The 17,127-nt window shown below is 39.6% G+C and overlaps 1 protein-coding gene across 1 annotated transcript in view; it reads right to left on the bottom strand.

The window, feature by feature from the left end:
- The window catches only part of LOC129037806 (large ribosomal subunit protein eL30-like), a 54,469-nt gene extending 38,942 nt beyond the window's left edge, over window positions 1-15,527 (bottom strand). The window contains exons 1-2 of the mRNA XM_054490001.1: window positions 15,110-15,527; window positions 5,722-5,824 (exon numbers count right to left, since the gene is read on the bottom strand). Coding sequence (XP_054345976.1) covers window positions 5,722-5,824; window positions 15,110-15,527 — 521 coding nt within the window. The remainder of the gene's footprint in view (window positions 1-5,721; window positions 5,825-15,109) is intronic.
- Between the last annotated feature and the right edge of the window lie 1,600 nt (window positions 15,528-17,127).

Here is a 17,127-nt window from a genome sequence, read left to right as displayed (position 1 = left end):
CTCTTGTACTCCTATAGCCCCGTGTTGAGACTTGGCAGCCATAGTGATTCCTCATATCTCCCCACCCCCACCCCCACCCCCACCCCCCAGATTATTATTTTAGTTTTGCTCAAAATACACTGGAACTTTCCAAGAGCTTAGAGTTTTGAGTAAAACAGATCTGAGTTTAAATGCAGGCTCTGCCACTTTCTTTGACAAATTACTCATCCTTTAAAAGGGTTTCTATCTGTAGAATGGGGAAAATAGCCTATCTTATAGGATCATTGTGAGGATTTAAATGATGTAATACAAAGAAAGGGCCCAGCACAACACGTGCCACTTAGCAACTGGTCAGTAATTGCTAGCTTTTATCTATAATTATTTTTCATATCTCACATTCTAACAATTTTCAGCCAAAAAGATTTGCCCTAGACTCCTTATCCTTTCAGGCCTCTTTACACTTATCAACCATTTTTTATTAGTTCTTCCTCCTTCCTTGTGAAGATGGTAAAATGGTCTTCATTTAATACAATGTGAGGAACCTGGAACACAGAGAAAACACTTGGGAATCATTGAAATGGAACAAGAAAGGAACAAACAAGTTTTTATTGTTTATTTCACTATACTAGTTTAAAGGAGTCGGTCACATTTTAATATAATTTAATTTTAACAAAGGAAACATCTTGGGTTTGTTGTGTTTTCTAAATTTACTTTAAATTTTTATCACATTAATGCATGTACATAGTTTTAAAAGCCAAAAAGGATGATAAGGCTTGTAAAAAATGAAGTTCCTGGTCCCATCCCTCCCCCGAAATGGCCCCCTCCCTCCATTCCCCAGCAATCACTCTTTCAAGCCTTTTAGCTGGTGTATTAGGGTTCTCCTGAGAAACAGAATATATATATATATTATATATATAAGATATGATATGCATGTATTATCTATCATAGATAGATATCTAAATTATCTATATATGCCTGGCCATAATGGTCTTTTGAAAAATAGTTTTATCGACTGGGTGCAGTGGCTCACGCCTGTAATCCCAGCACCTTGGGAGGCTGAGGAGGGTGGATCACTTGAGCTCAGGAGTTTGAGACCAGCCTGGCCAACATGGTGAAACCTCGTCTCTACTAAAAATACAGAAATTAGTTGGGCGTGGTGGTGCACACCTGTAGTCCCAGCTACTTGGGAGGCAGGGGCAGGAGAATCGCTTGAATCCGGGAGGTCGAGGCTGCAGTGAGCCAAAATCGTGCCACTGCACTCCAGCCTGAGCGAGAGGGAGGCCCTATCTCAAAAAAAAAAAAAAAAAAAAAAAAAAATAGGCTGGGCACGGTGGCTCACGCTTGTAATCCCAGCCCTTTGGGAGGTCGAGACAGATGGATCTCCTGAGGTCAGGAGTTCGAGACTAGCCTGGCCATGATGGCAAAGCCCCGTCTCTACTACAAATACAAAAATTAACCAGGCGTGGTGGCACACACCTATAGTCCCAGCTACTTGGGAGGCTGAGGCAGGAGAATTGCTGGAACCTGGGAGGCAGAGGTTGCAGTGAGCAGAAATGATGCCACTGCATTCCAGCCTATACAACAGAACAAGACTCTGTTTCCAAAAATAAAAAATAAAAATAAAAATAGCTTTATCATCTAGCATAGGGATGCTATCTCTCCTTTTATCTCTTTGAAGGTGTTGAAGTATGGGTTTTATTTTTTTAACTGTAATTTTTTTTCTGTTACTACTTGTCTCAGTTTTCTCCAAGTTTCTTTTGACCATTTCTTTTGGTTTCTTCCATATTAGACTTTCTTCAAATGTCTGATGATTCTTGGCTGTTCATTTATAGTTAAGAGTTAGAGATAAAAGTGCTCACTTAAATCTTGTGTGTTTGAAGCTTTTCAAAACTAGTGGGTTTCACTGTAGGGATATCAGACACAGTTCAGATTGCTAGTTAATTTCCTCAGAGAGAAGTTCTCTAATTTAAAAAAGTAAGCCAAACCACACAGTGCACTTAGTGACATAGTAGATTTACATTCTTGTGCAAATTCCACATCTTGTTGTAGACCAATAATGAATAGCAGTTTGTGAACCAAACATTGGGTAGCAACGTGTTAATCGCTCTCTAAGGAATGAAACCCTGGATGCCAACATCATGGAGCTCATTTGGGGGTTAAATATATTACTTGGAATAAGTAGATTTTCACTTGCTGCATATTTACTAATTTCAGTAAATTACTCATACCTTCAGATATTCCTGGTGTCTCTGAGTCTACCTTTTCTCTGCTTCAAACTTTCCAGATAATAAACCTCCAATCTAATGGTGTGATTCTCAAATTCTAACATGTACTAGAGTCCCATGGAGGGCTTGGTAAAACACAGGTTGCTGGATCCCATTGAGGCAGGAGAATAGGGTCTGGAGGCAGGGAACCTAAGGCTGTTTCACTCTGACTTCCTAGAACTAAATTGAAAGGAAAACCCTAACTTTGCACACCTAAGTAACAAAAAGAGCAGAGGCTACTCCCTTGGATCTTTTCTGCATGGCAGGTGGGAAATTTGCTGTCTACAACAAATCATGCTGAGTGTGGGTGGAGTCTTTGTTTGCAATTTTGTAACTTCACTCCAACCTTTGAATGGTTGCTTTCTGCAACCAATCAGACTGAATGGAGGATACCACTTCATTTACATGAGTTGAGCATGAAGTGCCCAATGGGAAACTTCTAGGGGTATTTGGACCCAAGAAGATTCTGTATCTGGGCCCTTGAGCCACTGCTTGGGTCTGCTCCCACACTGTGGAGTGTACTTTCTTTTTCAATAAATCCCTGTTTTCTTTCTTTTGTTACTTCATCCTTTCTTTGCTTTGCTGGGTGTTTCTTCCAATTGTTTGTTCAAAACGCCAAGAACCTGGACAACTTGCAGTCATGACTCTCTACCGTTGACACCATCTCTAGAGTTTCTCATTCAGGAGGTCAGGGGTGAAGCCTGAGAATTTGTATTTGTGATTTTCTATTGCTGCTGGTACAGAGACCTCACTTTGAGACTACTGGTTGACAGCCTATGTGGGTTGAAAGAAGGAATCTACAAATGACCTTCCCTCCTTATAATTCAACCAGTTCTTCTATTTTCAATACCATACTTACCCCTCCTCTGGAGATACCTGTGCCTTCAATTTAAGAACCATTCCAGGGTGCTGCAAAAAAATTAAGCTTACTTCTTTCTGGATTCACACCCCCACCTCCAACGTACACACACACACACACACACACACACACACACACACACCACTTTAGGCTTAGATTTTGGCTTTTTCAATTCTCTGAAGTCAGTTCTCTCTAGTCGATCCACTTTTCAGCTTCCAAAATTTTACTGACGCATCTTAGCCAGTATAGTCTCCTCTCCCGGGCTTTTAGTGCTTTTGAGCTTATGCCTTTTTAAAAAAAATTCTGACATTTTGGTATAAGCAACGAAATGAAGAACACTTGCTTCAAACTGGCATGTTTAATAGGAAGTCAATGCAGGAAGCTATAAAGGAGAAACTAATAGTTACCTTCAAATTTCACCATTCAGGAATAATCATCGACATTAGGTAAACATCTTTCCCTGAATATATACGTGTAAAAAACAGAAGGCTGAGCATAGTGGCTCACACCGGCAATCCCAGCACTTTCGGAGGCCAAGGCAGGCGGATCACGTGGTCAAGAGATCGAGACCTTCCTGGCCAACAGGGTGAAACACTGTCCCTACTAAAAATACAAAAATTAGCTGGGCGTGGTGGCGTGCCTTGTAGTCTCAGCTACTCAGGAGGCTGAGGCAGAAGAATCACTTGAACCTGTGAGGTGGAGGTTGCAGTGAGCCAAGATCGTGCCACTGCATTCCAGCCTGGTGACAGAGCAAGACTCTGTCTCAAAAAAAAAAAAAAAGAAAAACTATTTATTTTTATTTGTGATTATATTAGATGTGTTTGTTTATTTAATTTACTTAAAAGGAAAATTTTAAAACTGAAAAAAATTACTGAATTACAAATAAATATTTTTTCTCCAAAGTGATATTAGTCCTCACTGGGGGCATCACATCATCTGACTTTAAAATCTACTACAAAGCGATAGTAAGCAAAGCAGCATGGTAGTGGCATAAAAACAGACACATAGACCAATGGAACAGAATAGAGAACTCAGAAATAAATCCATACATTTATAGCCAATTCATTTTCGACAAAGGCACCAGAAACATACATTGGGGAAAAAGACAGTCTCTTCAATAAATAGTACTGGGAAAACTAGATAACCATATGCAGAATAGTGAAACTAGACCCCTATCTCTTTTGACCATATACAAAAATCTAATCAAAATGAATCAAAGACTTCAATGTAACACCTGAAACTATGAAACTACTAGAAGAAAACATTGGGGAAATACTCCAGGTCATTGGTCTGGGCAAAGATGTTTTGAGTAAGATTTCAAAAACACAGGCAACCAAAGCAAAAATACACAAACGAGATTACATCAAACTAAAAAACAAACAAACAAAAAACCCTTCTAAAAAGCAAAAGAAATAACAGAGTGAAGAGACAACCTACAGAATGGGAGAAAATCTGCAATCTATCTGATGACAAATTAATAACCAGAATATATAAGGAACTCAAACAACTCGATAGCAAAAACAACAACAACGAAACCAAATATCTGATTTAAAAATGGGTAAATAAGCTGAATAGACATTTCACAAAAGAAGACATACAAATAGCCAACAGGTAAATGGAAAAATGCTCAACATCACTAGTCATCAGAGAAATGCAAATCAAAATCACAATGAGATATCATCTCACTCCAGTTAAAATAGGTATTGTCAAAAAGATCATTTGCTGGCAAGAATGTGGAGAAAGGAGAATGTTCACATACTGTTGGTGGAAATGTAAATTAATACGGCTACTATTACAGTGGCTGTACACTATTACACTACGTAAAGGAAAACAGTATGAAGATTCCTCAAAAACTAAAAATAGATCTTCCATATGATCTAGCAATCCCACTGCTGGGTATACATCCAAAAGAAAGGAAATCAATATGAAAGAAATATCTGCACTCTCATGTCTACTGCAGCAGTATTCATGATAACCAAGATTGTAAACAACCTGTCCACCAATAGATGTAAGGGTACTTCTCTGTAGAGTTTAAAAAAAAGAAAAAGAAAAAAACAAACAAAAAACAAAAAAACAAAAAAATTCACAGACCCTTTGAAAGAAGCAACTTGCTGCTCTAAACTCCATGAGACGGTAAAAAAACTGTGAGTGGCCAATGTGTGACAGGGGAAAGTCTGCCTCTGAACACACATCCTCACTGGGGAACCTGAAAATCCAGATCACGGGAGAAGGATTTAACCCAACCTAGAGCTGAAACAAATTTAGAGAGTTGAGTGAAATATGAAGGTAGAAGAAGCAGTGGGAAAAGCGCTATAGGCACTCCTGGTCCCCAGGAAGGCCAGGAAAGCCATTTCTGACTTTTTCTCACAGGGGCCTTTGTTGGGGGGCTGCCAGCGGAACTGGGAAAGGACCACAGGGGGAAAGAAACTTCAAGCTCAACTTTGTAATAATTTTGACCGAGCGTGAATTTTCCTGGGCAAAATGCAGAGGGGGGTGAACAAGAAGTGCAGATAAGAGCGTGGAAGCCACAGCAGGCAGGGAGAGGCAGGGCCTGAAAGCCCTGCTTGCTTTCTCAGCAGGGAAGCTTGTAGCCTGGGGCAAGATCTCAGTCCTGCTCACCTGGATATAAACTCTGTGCTGTTGGTGGGGCATGGTGGGAGTGAGACTGGCTTTGCTGGCTGCATGGGAGCTGGATGAGACCTGTCACTGCCATCAGGTGTTCCTGAGGAAGAAGAGAAATCTGAAAGTCTGGAAAACTTATTTGAGGGAATAATCAAGGAAAACTTCTCTGGCCTTCCTAGAGATCTAGACATCCAAATACAAGAAGCTCAAAGAACACCCAGGACATTCATCACAAAAAGATCATCACCTAGATACACAGTCATCAGGTTATCTAAAGTCAAGGCAAAAGAAAGAATCTTAAGGACGGTGAGGGCAAAAGCATCTGGTAACCTATAAAGGAAAACCTATCAGAATAACAGTAGATTTCTCAGCAGAAACCCTACAAGCTAGAAGGGATTGGGGTCCTATCTTTAGCATCCTTAAACAAAACAATTATTAGCCAAGAATCTTGTATCCAGCAAACCTAAACTTCATAAGTGAAGGAAAGATAAAGTCTTTTTCAGACAAATGCTGAGAGAATTTGCCACTACCATGCCAGCATTACAAGAAATGCTAAAAGGAGTTCTAAATCTTGAAACAAAACCTCGAAATACACCAAAATAGAACCACTTTAAAGGATAAATCCCACAGGGCTTCTAAAACAATAACAACAACAACAACAAACATAAGGTATTCAGGCAACAACAAGTAGCAGGATGAACAGAATAGTATCTCACATCTCAATATTAACGTTGAATGTAAATGGCCTAAATGATCCACTTAAAAGACATAGAATGGCAGAATGGATAAGAATTCACCAATCAAGTGTCTCCTGTCTTCAAGAAACTCAACTAACACATAAGGACTCACATAAACTTAAGGTAAAGGGGTGGAAAAAGATATTCCATGTAAATGAACATCAAAAGCATGCAGGAATATCTATTTTTATATCAGACAAAAATTAAAAAAAGACCTTAAAGTAACAACAGGTAAAAAAGACAAAGACGGACATTATCTAATGATTAAAGGAGTAGTCCAACGGGAAAATATCACAATCCTAAACATATATGCACCTAATTCTAGAGCTCCCAAATTCACAAAACAATTACTACTAGACCTAGGAAATGAGATAGACGGCAACACAATAATAGTGGGGGACCTCAATACTCCACTGACAGCACTAGACAGATCATCAAGACCGAAAGCCAAAAAAGGAACAATGGACTTATACTATATAGACTCTAGAACAAATGAACTTAACAGATATTTACAGAACATTCTACCCAACAACTGCAGAATTTACATTCTATTCGTCTATAAATTCAATGTAATTCCTATCAAAATACCACTGTCATTCTTCACAGAACTAGAAAAAGCAATCCTAAAATTCATATGGAACCAAAAAAAGAGCCCACATAGCCAAAAAGATACTAAGCAAAAAGAACAAATCTGGCTGGGCGCGGTGGCTCACGCCTGTAATCCTAGCACTTTGGGAGGCCGAGGCAGGTGGATCACCTGAGGTCAAGAGTTTGAGACCAGCCTGACCACCATGGTCAAACCCCGTCTCTACTAAAAATACAAAAATGGCTGAGCACGGTGGCTCACGCCTGTAATCCCAGCACTTTGGGAGGCTGAGGTGGGCGGATCACGAGGTCAGGAGATCAAGACCATCCTGGCTAACACGGTGAAACCCCATCTTTGCTAAAAATACAAAAAATTAGCTGGGGGCAGTGGTGGGCGCCTGTAGTCCCAGCTACTCGGGAGGTTGAGGCAGGAGAATTGCGTGAACCCGGGAGGCGCAGCTTGCAGTGAGCTGAGATCGCGCCACTGCACTCCAGCCTGGGCGACAGAGTGAGACCCCATCTCAAAAAAAAGAAAAAGAAAGAAACTAGCCGGGCGTGGCGGCATGCGCCTGTAGTCCCAACTAGTCAGGAGGCTGAGAGAGAATTGCTTGAGCCCGGGAGGCGGAGGTTGCAATGAGCCCAGATCGTGCCACTGCACTCCAGTAGGTGGGACTACAGACGCATGCCACCATGCCCTGCTAATTTTGCAATTTTTTGTAGAGATGGAGTTTCGCCATGTTGCCTAGGATGGTTTTTTGTAGAGATGGAGTTTCGCCATGTTGCCTAGGATGGTCTGGAACTCCTGGGCTAAAGTGATCCTCCCACCTTGACCTCCCAAATGCTGGGATTATAGGCATGAGGCACTGCACCTGGCAGATTTTTATTTATTTATTTTTTGAGATGGAGTTTTGCTCCAGATTCATTCTTCTGTATATGGCTGCCAATTATCCCAGCATCATTTGTTGAATAGGGTGTCCTTTCCCCACTTTATGTTTTTGTTTGCTTTGTTGAAGATCAGTTGGCTATAAGTAGTTAGCTTTATTTCTGGGTTCTCTATTTTGTTCCATTGGTCTATGTGCCTATTTTTATGCGTGTACTATGATGTTTTGGTGACTATGGCCTTGTAGTACAGTTTGAAATCAGGTAATGTGATGCCTCTGGATTTGTTCTTTTTTTTTTTTTGAGATGGAATTTTGCTCTTGTTGCCCAGGCTGGAGGTGCAGTGATGCGATTACTGCAACCTCCACCTACTGGGTTCCAGCAATTCTCCTGCCTCAGCCTCCCCAGTAGCTGGGATTAGAGCCACGTGCCACCACACCCAGCTAATTTTTTTTGTATTTTTATTAGAGATGGAGTTTCACCATGTTGGCCAGAATGGTCTCGAACTCTTGACCTCAGGTGATCCACCCGCCTTGGCCTCCCAAAGTGTGGGGATTACAGGCGTTAGCCACCGCGCCCAGCCAGTCCTTCATGTCTTTTAGTGGTATTGTGAATGTTGGGCCTTACAATTTTCAATTCTGATTTTTTCTTCCTAGTATTTAGAAATACAATTAATTTTTGAAATTGGTCTTGTAACATTCAACTGTGCTGAACTGATTTATTAGTTCCAGCAGCTTTTTTGTACATTCTGTAGAATTTTCTACTTAAAATTATGTCATCTGCAAGTAAAGGCAATTTAATGTCTCCTTTTCCAATCTGGATATATTTTATTTATTTTTCTTGCCTTAATATACTGGCTTTCTTTAGTACAATGTTGAATACAAGTGGTGAGAACGTACATGCTTGCCTTACTCCTAATGTTAGGGAGCAACATTCAGTCTTTCACCATTAAGTATCAAATTAGCTTCAGATTTTGAGGGGTAACTTTTATAAAGTTGAGGAAATGTTATTCCTTTTACTCTGAGTTAGATAACATTCTATTTATTTATTTGTTTGTTTGTTTACTTATTTGAGGCAGTCTTGCTCTGTTACCCAGGCTGGAGTACAGTGATGCAATCATGGCTCACTTCAGCCTCAACTTCCCTGGCTCAAACAATCCTTTCACCTCAGCCTTCTGAGTAGCTGGGGCTACAGACGCATGCCACCATGCCCTGCTAATTTTGGAATTTTTTGTAGAGATGGAGTTTCGCCATGTTGCCTAGGATGGTCTTGAACTCCTGGGCTCAAGTGATCCTCCCACCTTGACCTCCCAAATGTTGGGATTATAGGCATAAGCCACCACACCTGGCAGATTTTTTATTTATTTTTATTTACTTATTCATTTTTTAAGATGGAGTTTTTGCTTTTGTTGCCCAGGCTGGAGTGCAATGGTGCAATCTTGGCTCCCTGCAACCTCCCTCTCTCAGGTTCAAGTGATTCTCCTGTCTCAGCCTCCCAAGTAGCTGGGATTACAGGCATGCGCCACCACTCGTGGCTAATTTTTAATTTTTAGTAGAGATGGAGCTTCACGATGTTGGCCAGGCTGGTTTCAAACTCCTGACCTCAGGTGATCCACCCGCCTGTGCCTCCCAAAGTGCTGGGATTACAGGCGTAAGCCACCACACCTGGCCCTGGCAGATTTAAAAAAAAAAAATCAGGAACAGATATTGGATTTTTGTGAAATCTTTTTTCTGCATCTACTGAGATGAACATATAGTAGGTTTGTTTTTTGTTTGGTTTTGTTTTGGTTTTCTTCTATGGTAAATTCCATTGATTTTCAAATGTTAAACCAAACTTGCATTTCTGAGGGGAAATTCCAGTTAGGCATAATGTATTACCATTTTTGGACATTGTTTGATTCAACTCGGTAAAATTTTGTTAAGGCTCTTTTTGCATTTATGTTCATGAGGTATATTGGTCCTTAGTTTTTGTTTGTTTGTATGTTTGTTTGAGTATTGTAATTGTTGTATTTTGGTGTCAAAGTAATGCTAGCCTCTAGTCTCATAGGATGAGTTGGTATTTTATTCTTCTCAAATTTTGGAAGAATTTGCATAGCATTGGTCTTATTTCCTAAATGTTTGGTAGAATTCACCAAATAATTTAATTGTTAAAATTTGTTTAATTTTTATGTTTTAACTTTTATTTTAAGTTCAGGGTTATATGTGCAGGTTTGTTATATAGGTAAACTTATGTCATGGGGGTTTGTTGTACAGATTACTTCATTACCCAGGTATTAAGCCTAGTATCCATTAGTTATTATTCCTGATCCTCTCCCTCCTTCCAACCTTCACCCTCTGATAGACCCCAGTGCCTGTTGTTCTCCTGTATGTGTCCATGTGTTATCATTTAGCTCCCACTTATAAGTGAGAACGTGCAGTATTTGGTTTTCTGTTCCTTTGCTAGTTTGCTAAGGATAATGGCCTCCAGCTCTATCCATGTTCTTCCATAGGACATGATCTCATTCTTTGTTATGGCTGCATAGTATTCCATGGTGTATATGTACCACATTTTCTTTATCCAGTCTACCATTGCTGGGCATTTAGGTTGATTCCATGTCTTTACTATTGTGAATAGTGCTGCAGTAAACATATGCATGCATGTATCTTTATAACAGAACAATTTATATTCCTCTGGGCGTATACCAAGTAATGGAATGCTAAATCAAATGGTATTTCTGTTTTTAGTTCTCACCAAAGAATTTATATGAGCCCAGAGTAGTTTTATTTTAATAGGAAGATTTTTAACTACAGGTGTAAGTTCTTTAATAGAAATGGTGCTATTTGGGATTCTATTTCTTTTGTATGCGCTTAGGTAGCTTGTATCTCTCAGTGAATTTGTCCATTTCATCTAAATTGTTGAATGTATTGGCATGACATTGCTCCTAATTCCCTTTGTTTTTCTTTTAATACCTGTGGATTCTATATTGATATCACGTCCTTATTCCTGACTTAGGCAATTTGTATCCTCTCTATTTTTCTTTTAATTCCTTCCTTTCTTCCTTTTTTCCTTTTCTTTTTCCTTCTCTTCCTCCTCCTTTTACATCCAGAATACACACTGCAGTTCCTTTCTTCCTTTTACTGATCAGCCTGGCTAGAAGATTATCAATTTAGTTGATCACAAAGTAACAGCTTTTGGTCTCATTAATTTCCTCTATTACTTTTCTGCTTCTATTTATGCTCTTTATTCTTCTTATTGCTTTATTTATGTTTGCTTACTTTGGGTTTCATTTACTCTTTTCATTTCTAGTTTATTAAGGAGGAAGCTGATGACACTGATTTGGTTCTTTTTTTCTAATATAGGCATTTAGTGCAATAAATTTCCCTCTGAGTACTGCTTTAGCTACATTTCACTAATTTCAATATGTTGTCATTTTGTTTTAACTCAACTCAAATTGCTTTCTGATTTCCCTTTCTGATTTCTTCTTTGACCCTATGGGTTGTTTAGAAGTGTGTTATTTCATTTACAACTATTTTGAGAGTTTTTTTTCAGATATTTCTATTTTTGATTTTTAATTTGATTGCACTTTGCTCAGAAAACATACTTTATATATGATTTGAATCCTTTAAATTTATTGAGATTTTGGGGGGGGAGCTCACAATATTATCTGTCTTAGTAAACATTCCATGTGAACTTAAAAAATGTGTATTCGGTTGTCATTGAGTGGAGTGTTTTATAAATTTCAATTTTGTCAAATTATTTGATAGCGTTGTTCAACTCTGTATCTTTGCTAATTTTCTGTTCACTTGTTCTATCACATATTGAGAGATGGGTATCAAAATCTCTGAGTATAATTGAGGATTACATCTATTTATTCTCAGAGTTCTATCAGTTTTGCTCCTTGTATTGTGAAAATGTGTTGTTAGGTCCATAATTTAGGATTATTATTTTCTCTTCATGAATTGACTACTGCATCATTAAAAATCATCTTCTTTATCTCTGGTAGTACTTTTTAAGTACTGAAATATTTGCCTATAACTACTCCAGTTTTCTTTTGATTAGTGTAAGCATATTATATATTATTCTATTCTTTTACTTTTAATGTATTTGTATTTTTATATTTAATGTGGGTTTCTTGCAGGTAGGATATAATTGAAATCTTACTCTTTGCCTTTTTTTTTTTTTTTTTTTTTTTGAGATGGAGTCTCACTCTGTCACCCAGGCTAGAGTGCAGTGGCACAATCTCGGCTCGCTGCCAGCTCCACCTCCTGGGTTCACGCCATTCTCCTGCCTCAGCCTCCTGAGCAGCTGGACTACAGGCGCCCGCCACCACGCCCAGCTAATTTTTTGTATTTTTAGTAGAGATGGGGTTTTACTGTGTTAGCCAGGATGGTCTCAATCTCCTGACCTCGTGATCCACCCACCTTGGCCTCCCAAAGTGCTGGGATTACAAGCGTGAGCCATCACACCCGGCCTACTCTTTGCCTTTTAATGGGGTATGTTTAGACCATTTATATTTAATGTAATTATCATTATTATTATTATTAGAGATAGTCTTTCACTTTCACCCAGACTGGAGTATAGTGGTGTTATCATTGCTCATTGTAGTCTTAAACTCTTGGACTCAAGCAGTCCTCCTGCCCTGGCCTCCCACAGTGTTGGGATTACAGGAGTGAGCCACCATGCCTGGTCTACATTTAATGTAATTTTTTTTTTTTTTACATTTTGCATTTCTCTGTTTCTTTTTTATGTCTTTTTTTTTAAGTTCAGGGGTACATGTGCAAAATGTACAGGTTTATTACATAGGTAAAAATGTGCCATGATGATTTGCTGCACAGATCATTCCATCACCTAGGTATTAAGCCCAGTATCCATCAGCTATTCTTTCTGATGCTCTCCTTCCTTCCTCCCTTCTCCTCCCACCCTCAACAGGCCTCAGTGTGTGTTGTTCCCCATCATGTGTCCATGTGTTCTCATCATTCAGCTCCCACTTATAAGTGAGAAAATGCAGTATTTGGTTTTCTGTTCCTGCATTAGTTTGTTAAGGATAATGGTCTCCAGCTCCATCCATGTCCCTGCAAAGGACAAGATCTCATTCCCTTTTTATGGCTGCATAGTATTCCATGGTGTATATGTACCACATTTTCTTTATCCAGTCTATCATTTCTGGGCATTTAGGTTGATTCTATGTCTTTGCTATTGTAAATAGTGGTGCAATGGACATACACATACATGTATTTATAATAGAGTGAGGGCTGGGCACAGTGGCTCACGCCTGTGATCCCAGCACTTTGGGAGGCCAAGGCAGGTGGATTGCCTGAGGTAAGGAGTCTGAGATCAGCTTGGCTGACATAGTGAAACCCCGTCTCTACTAAAAATACAAAAATTAGCCAGGCATGGTGGCATGCACCTGTAGTCCCAGCTACTTGGGAGGCTGAGGTACAAGAATTGCTTGAACCTGGGAGGCAGAGGTTGCAGTAAGCCCAGTTCACACCACTGCACTCCAGCCTGGGTGACAGAGTGAGACTCCATCTCAAAAAAAAAAAAAAAAGAATGACTTATATTCCTTTGGATATATACCCAGTAATTGGATTGCTGGGTCAAATGATATTTCTGCTGCCTCTAGGTCTTTGAGGAATCACCACACTGTCTGTCACAATGGTTGAACTAATTTACACTCCCACCAACAGTGTAAAAGTGTTCCTTTTTCTCCATAACCTTGCCAACATCAGTTATTTTTTGACTTTAACAATAGCCATTCTGACTGGTGTGAGATGGTATCTCATTGTGATTTTGTTTTGCATTTCTCTAATGATCAGTAATGTTGAACCCTTTTTTATATGTTTGTTGGCCACATGTACGTATTCTTTTGAGAAGTGTCTGTTCATGTCCTTTTCCCACTTTTTAATGGGGCTGTTTTCTTTTCTTGTAAATTTGTTTATATTCCTTGTTAATGCTGGATATTAGACCTTTGTCAGATGGATAGATTATAAAAATTTTCTCCCATTCTGTAGGTTGTCTTTTCATTCTGATGATCTTTTCTTTTGCTGTGCAGAAGTGCTTTAGTTTAATTTGATCCTATTTGTCAATTTTTGATTTTGTTGCAATTGCTTTTGGCATCTTCATCATAAAATCTTTGCCTGTGCCTATGCCCTGAATGGTATTGCCTAGATTTTCTTCTTGGGTATTTATGATTTTGGGTTTTACATTTAAGACTTTAATCTACCTCGAGTTGATTTTTTTGTGTGATATAAGGAAGGGGTCCAGTTTCACTTTTCTGCATATGACTAGCCAGTTCTTCCAGCACCATTTATTAAATAGGGAATCCTTTTCCCATTGCTTGTTTTTGTCAGGCTTGTCGAAGATCAGATGGTTGTAGGTGTGCAGTCTTATTTCTGGGTTGTCTATTCTGTTCCATTGGCTTATGTGTCTGTTCTTGTATCAGCACCATGTTCTTTTCGTTACTGTAGCCTTGTAGTATAGTTTGAAGTCAGGTAGCATGATGCCTCCAGCTTTGTTCTTTTTGCTTAGGATTGTCTTGGCTATTTGGGCTCTTTTTTGGTTCCATATGAATTTTAAAATAGTTCTTTTTAAATTCTGTGAAGAATGTCAATGATAGTTTATTGGGAATAGCATTGAAGCTATAAATTGCTTTGGGTAGTATGGCCATTTTCATGATATTGATTCTTACTATCCATGAGCATGAAATGTTTTTCTACTTGTTTTTCTGTCATCTTTCTTTCTTTTTGAGTTTTTATTGTTTTTGCATTGATTCTTTCCTTTGTGGGCTTATCCACCTTCAATCTTCAAGGTTGCTGACCTTTGGTGGGATTTTTGTGTTGTTTTCTTTGTTGTTGTTGTTTTCTGTTTGTTTGTTTTTCTTTTAACCATCTGGCCACTCTTCCATAGGGCTGCTGTGGTTTTCTGGGGGGTCTGCTCCAAACCCTAGTCACCTTTGTTTTTCCTGTACCTGAAGGTATCACTGGTGAAGGCTGTGAAACATCAAAAATGGCAGCCTGCCCCTTCCTCTGGAAGCTCCATCGCAGGGGGGGTACTGGTCTATTGTCAGCCTGAATACACCTATAGGAGATGGCTGGAGACCCTGGTTGGGAGGTCTTACCCAGTTAGGAGGAACAGGATCACAGACACCCACTTAAAGAAGCAGTCTGGCTGCTTTTTGGTAGAGCAGCTGTGCTGTGTTGAAGAACCTTTCAGCCCCTGATCAATTTGGGCTCTCCAAGGCCCACAGGCTGGACTCGCTGAGAAGCCTGAATGGCCAAGATGGCGGCCTGTCTGTTCTGGCACGCTTCTAATGATATCAGAATCGTCTGGATCAATGATAGACAGCGTGCATACTCTGCAGTATTTCCCACATGCTATGCCCAATTCAAAATTATTTTCACTGTAGTGATGGACACCAGTTTTGGTCAACATGGTATAGTACTCTATTTTGGATTTCCTCAAAGCTGCGCAGTTTTCAGTGTGGATAGCCAATTTTGCGTTGCCTTGCCTGATCATCTTTAGAATCTGCTTGTACCCCAGTATGTACTTTCCATTTTTTATAACAAGTAGAAGCCTAGAGTTGATCCATTCCACTAACTTTTTAATCTTCTTTGCAGCCACCATCTTCCTGCATTAGGTGTGGGATGGCCCCCAAACAAAAGCAGCTGCCAAGATAACTGGGAGGCAAGAAGGGAAGACCTAGAATTTTTCTAAAGCAAAACTTTGATGGGCTGCCCACCTGTTTCATTTCCAGGAACACTGTAATTGTTAATTATTGCCACAGATCTCTTGGGTTAAAGTACTTGATTAACATTTTCTCTCTGCAGCTTAATGTGGTAATTGCATCTATCCTGTCTCTGATGATTAAATGCTGCCACCTGGCCTTCTACACACCAGGATTCTATTATTCCATTGCAATCAGGAATTCCTAATTTCATGGCAACATTTCCGACCATCATCACTGACCTACAGAATACAGCCAACACAGAGCTTTAAAAGGATACTGAAGCTCCCAACCCAGGCATTTATTAAATGATTAATTTTTCATATTTATTAATTTATTAATGGCTTGGTGAAGGGAATACCCTCTAGGCCTCCAGGAGGTATGGTTGGTATGTGGGTGATCATATCTGCTCTAACATGCTCATTTCCCTAAGCCTGAGGTTTAATTCCTAGAGCATACCAAAGAAGTACTGGCATCTCAATTTCTTTTTCTTTTTTTTTTTTTTCTGAGATGGATTCTCAGTCTGTCACCCTGGCTGGAGTGCAGTGGCGCGATCTCAGCTCACTGAAAGCTCCACCGCCCGGGTTCAAGCGATTCTTCTGCCTCAGCCTCCCAAGTAGCTGGGATTACAGGCGTGCACCACCATATCCAGCTAATTTTTGTATTTTTGGTAGAGACGGGGTTTCACCGTCTTGGCCAGGCTGGTCTTGAACTCCTCATCTTATGATCCACCCGCCTCAGCCTCCCAAGTGCTGGGATGGCATCTCAATTTCATTCACTATAGTCCACTATTGAAGTCAGTCCTGCTAACCAACCAGGCAAATTGTTAGTTACACCCAGGCAATTAAACATATTAAATCTCCATATTTATATTAATAAATTTAGCCAGATCCAACCTTATATTTTTTTCTCTGTGGACTAATAACTTTACAATGTACTGTCAATATGCTCCCCAAATTTCTGACAATACAAGTTATCCTTCAACTGCTGCATTTTCTGTGTATATAGTATTTTCTCTCACTCAGTAGACCTTGCAGTTTTCCCTCTAGCTATACTGGGAATTAATTATTATTGTGAGTTTGGAGTTGATGCAGGTCTTGAGGAGAGAATTGTTTTTTTTTTTTTTTTAAATTGGATATTGTCAGAATATAGATTGTATTTAAGCCACAAGATTGGATGTGACCATCAAGACAGTGAGCATAGATAGGAAAGAAAAGAGTTGCAAGGGCCAAACTCAATATTTAGGGATCAGGTTGAGGGAAATGGATCAGCAAAGGAAGAATGGCCAATGAGGTAAGAGGAAAACAAATCCTGAAGCAAGTGTAGAATGTGTTTAGTGGAGAAAAGAAAGATCAGTGGTCAGAGAGTTAACTGTTTGATTTGGCCACAAAAAGGTTATTGGTGACCTTGGCAGGCAGTTTGAGTTGTGATGAGGGCAAAACCCTAACTGGAGTAGGTTTCAGAGAAGACACGGAAGGAACTTGTAGACAGAAAATACAG

The sequence above is a fragment of the Pongo pygmaeus genome, chromosome 1 (genome assembly GCF_028885625.2).
Source record: "Pongo pygmaeus isolate AG05252 chromosome 1, NHGRI_mPonPyg2-v2.0_pri, whole genome shotgun sequence".
NCBI classification, from domain to species: Eukaryota; Metazoa; Chordata; class Mammalia; order Primates; family Hominidae; genus Pongo; species Pongo pygmaeus.
This window is presented reverse-complemented; position numbering and strand designations above follow the sequence as displayed.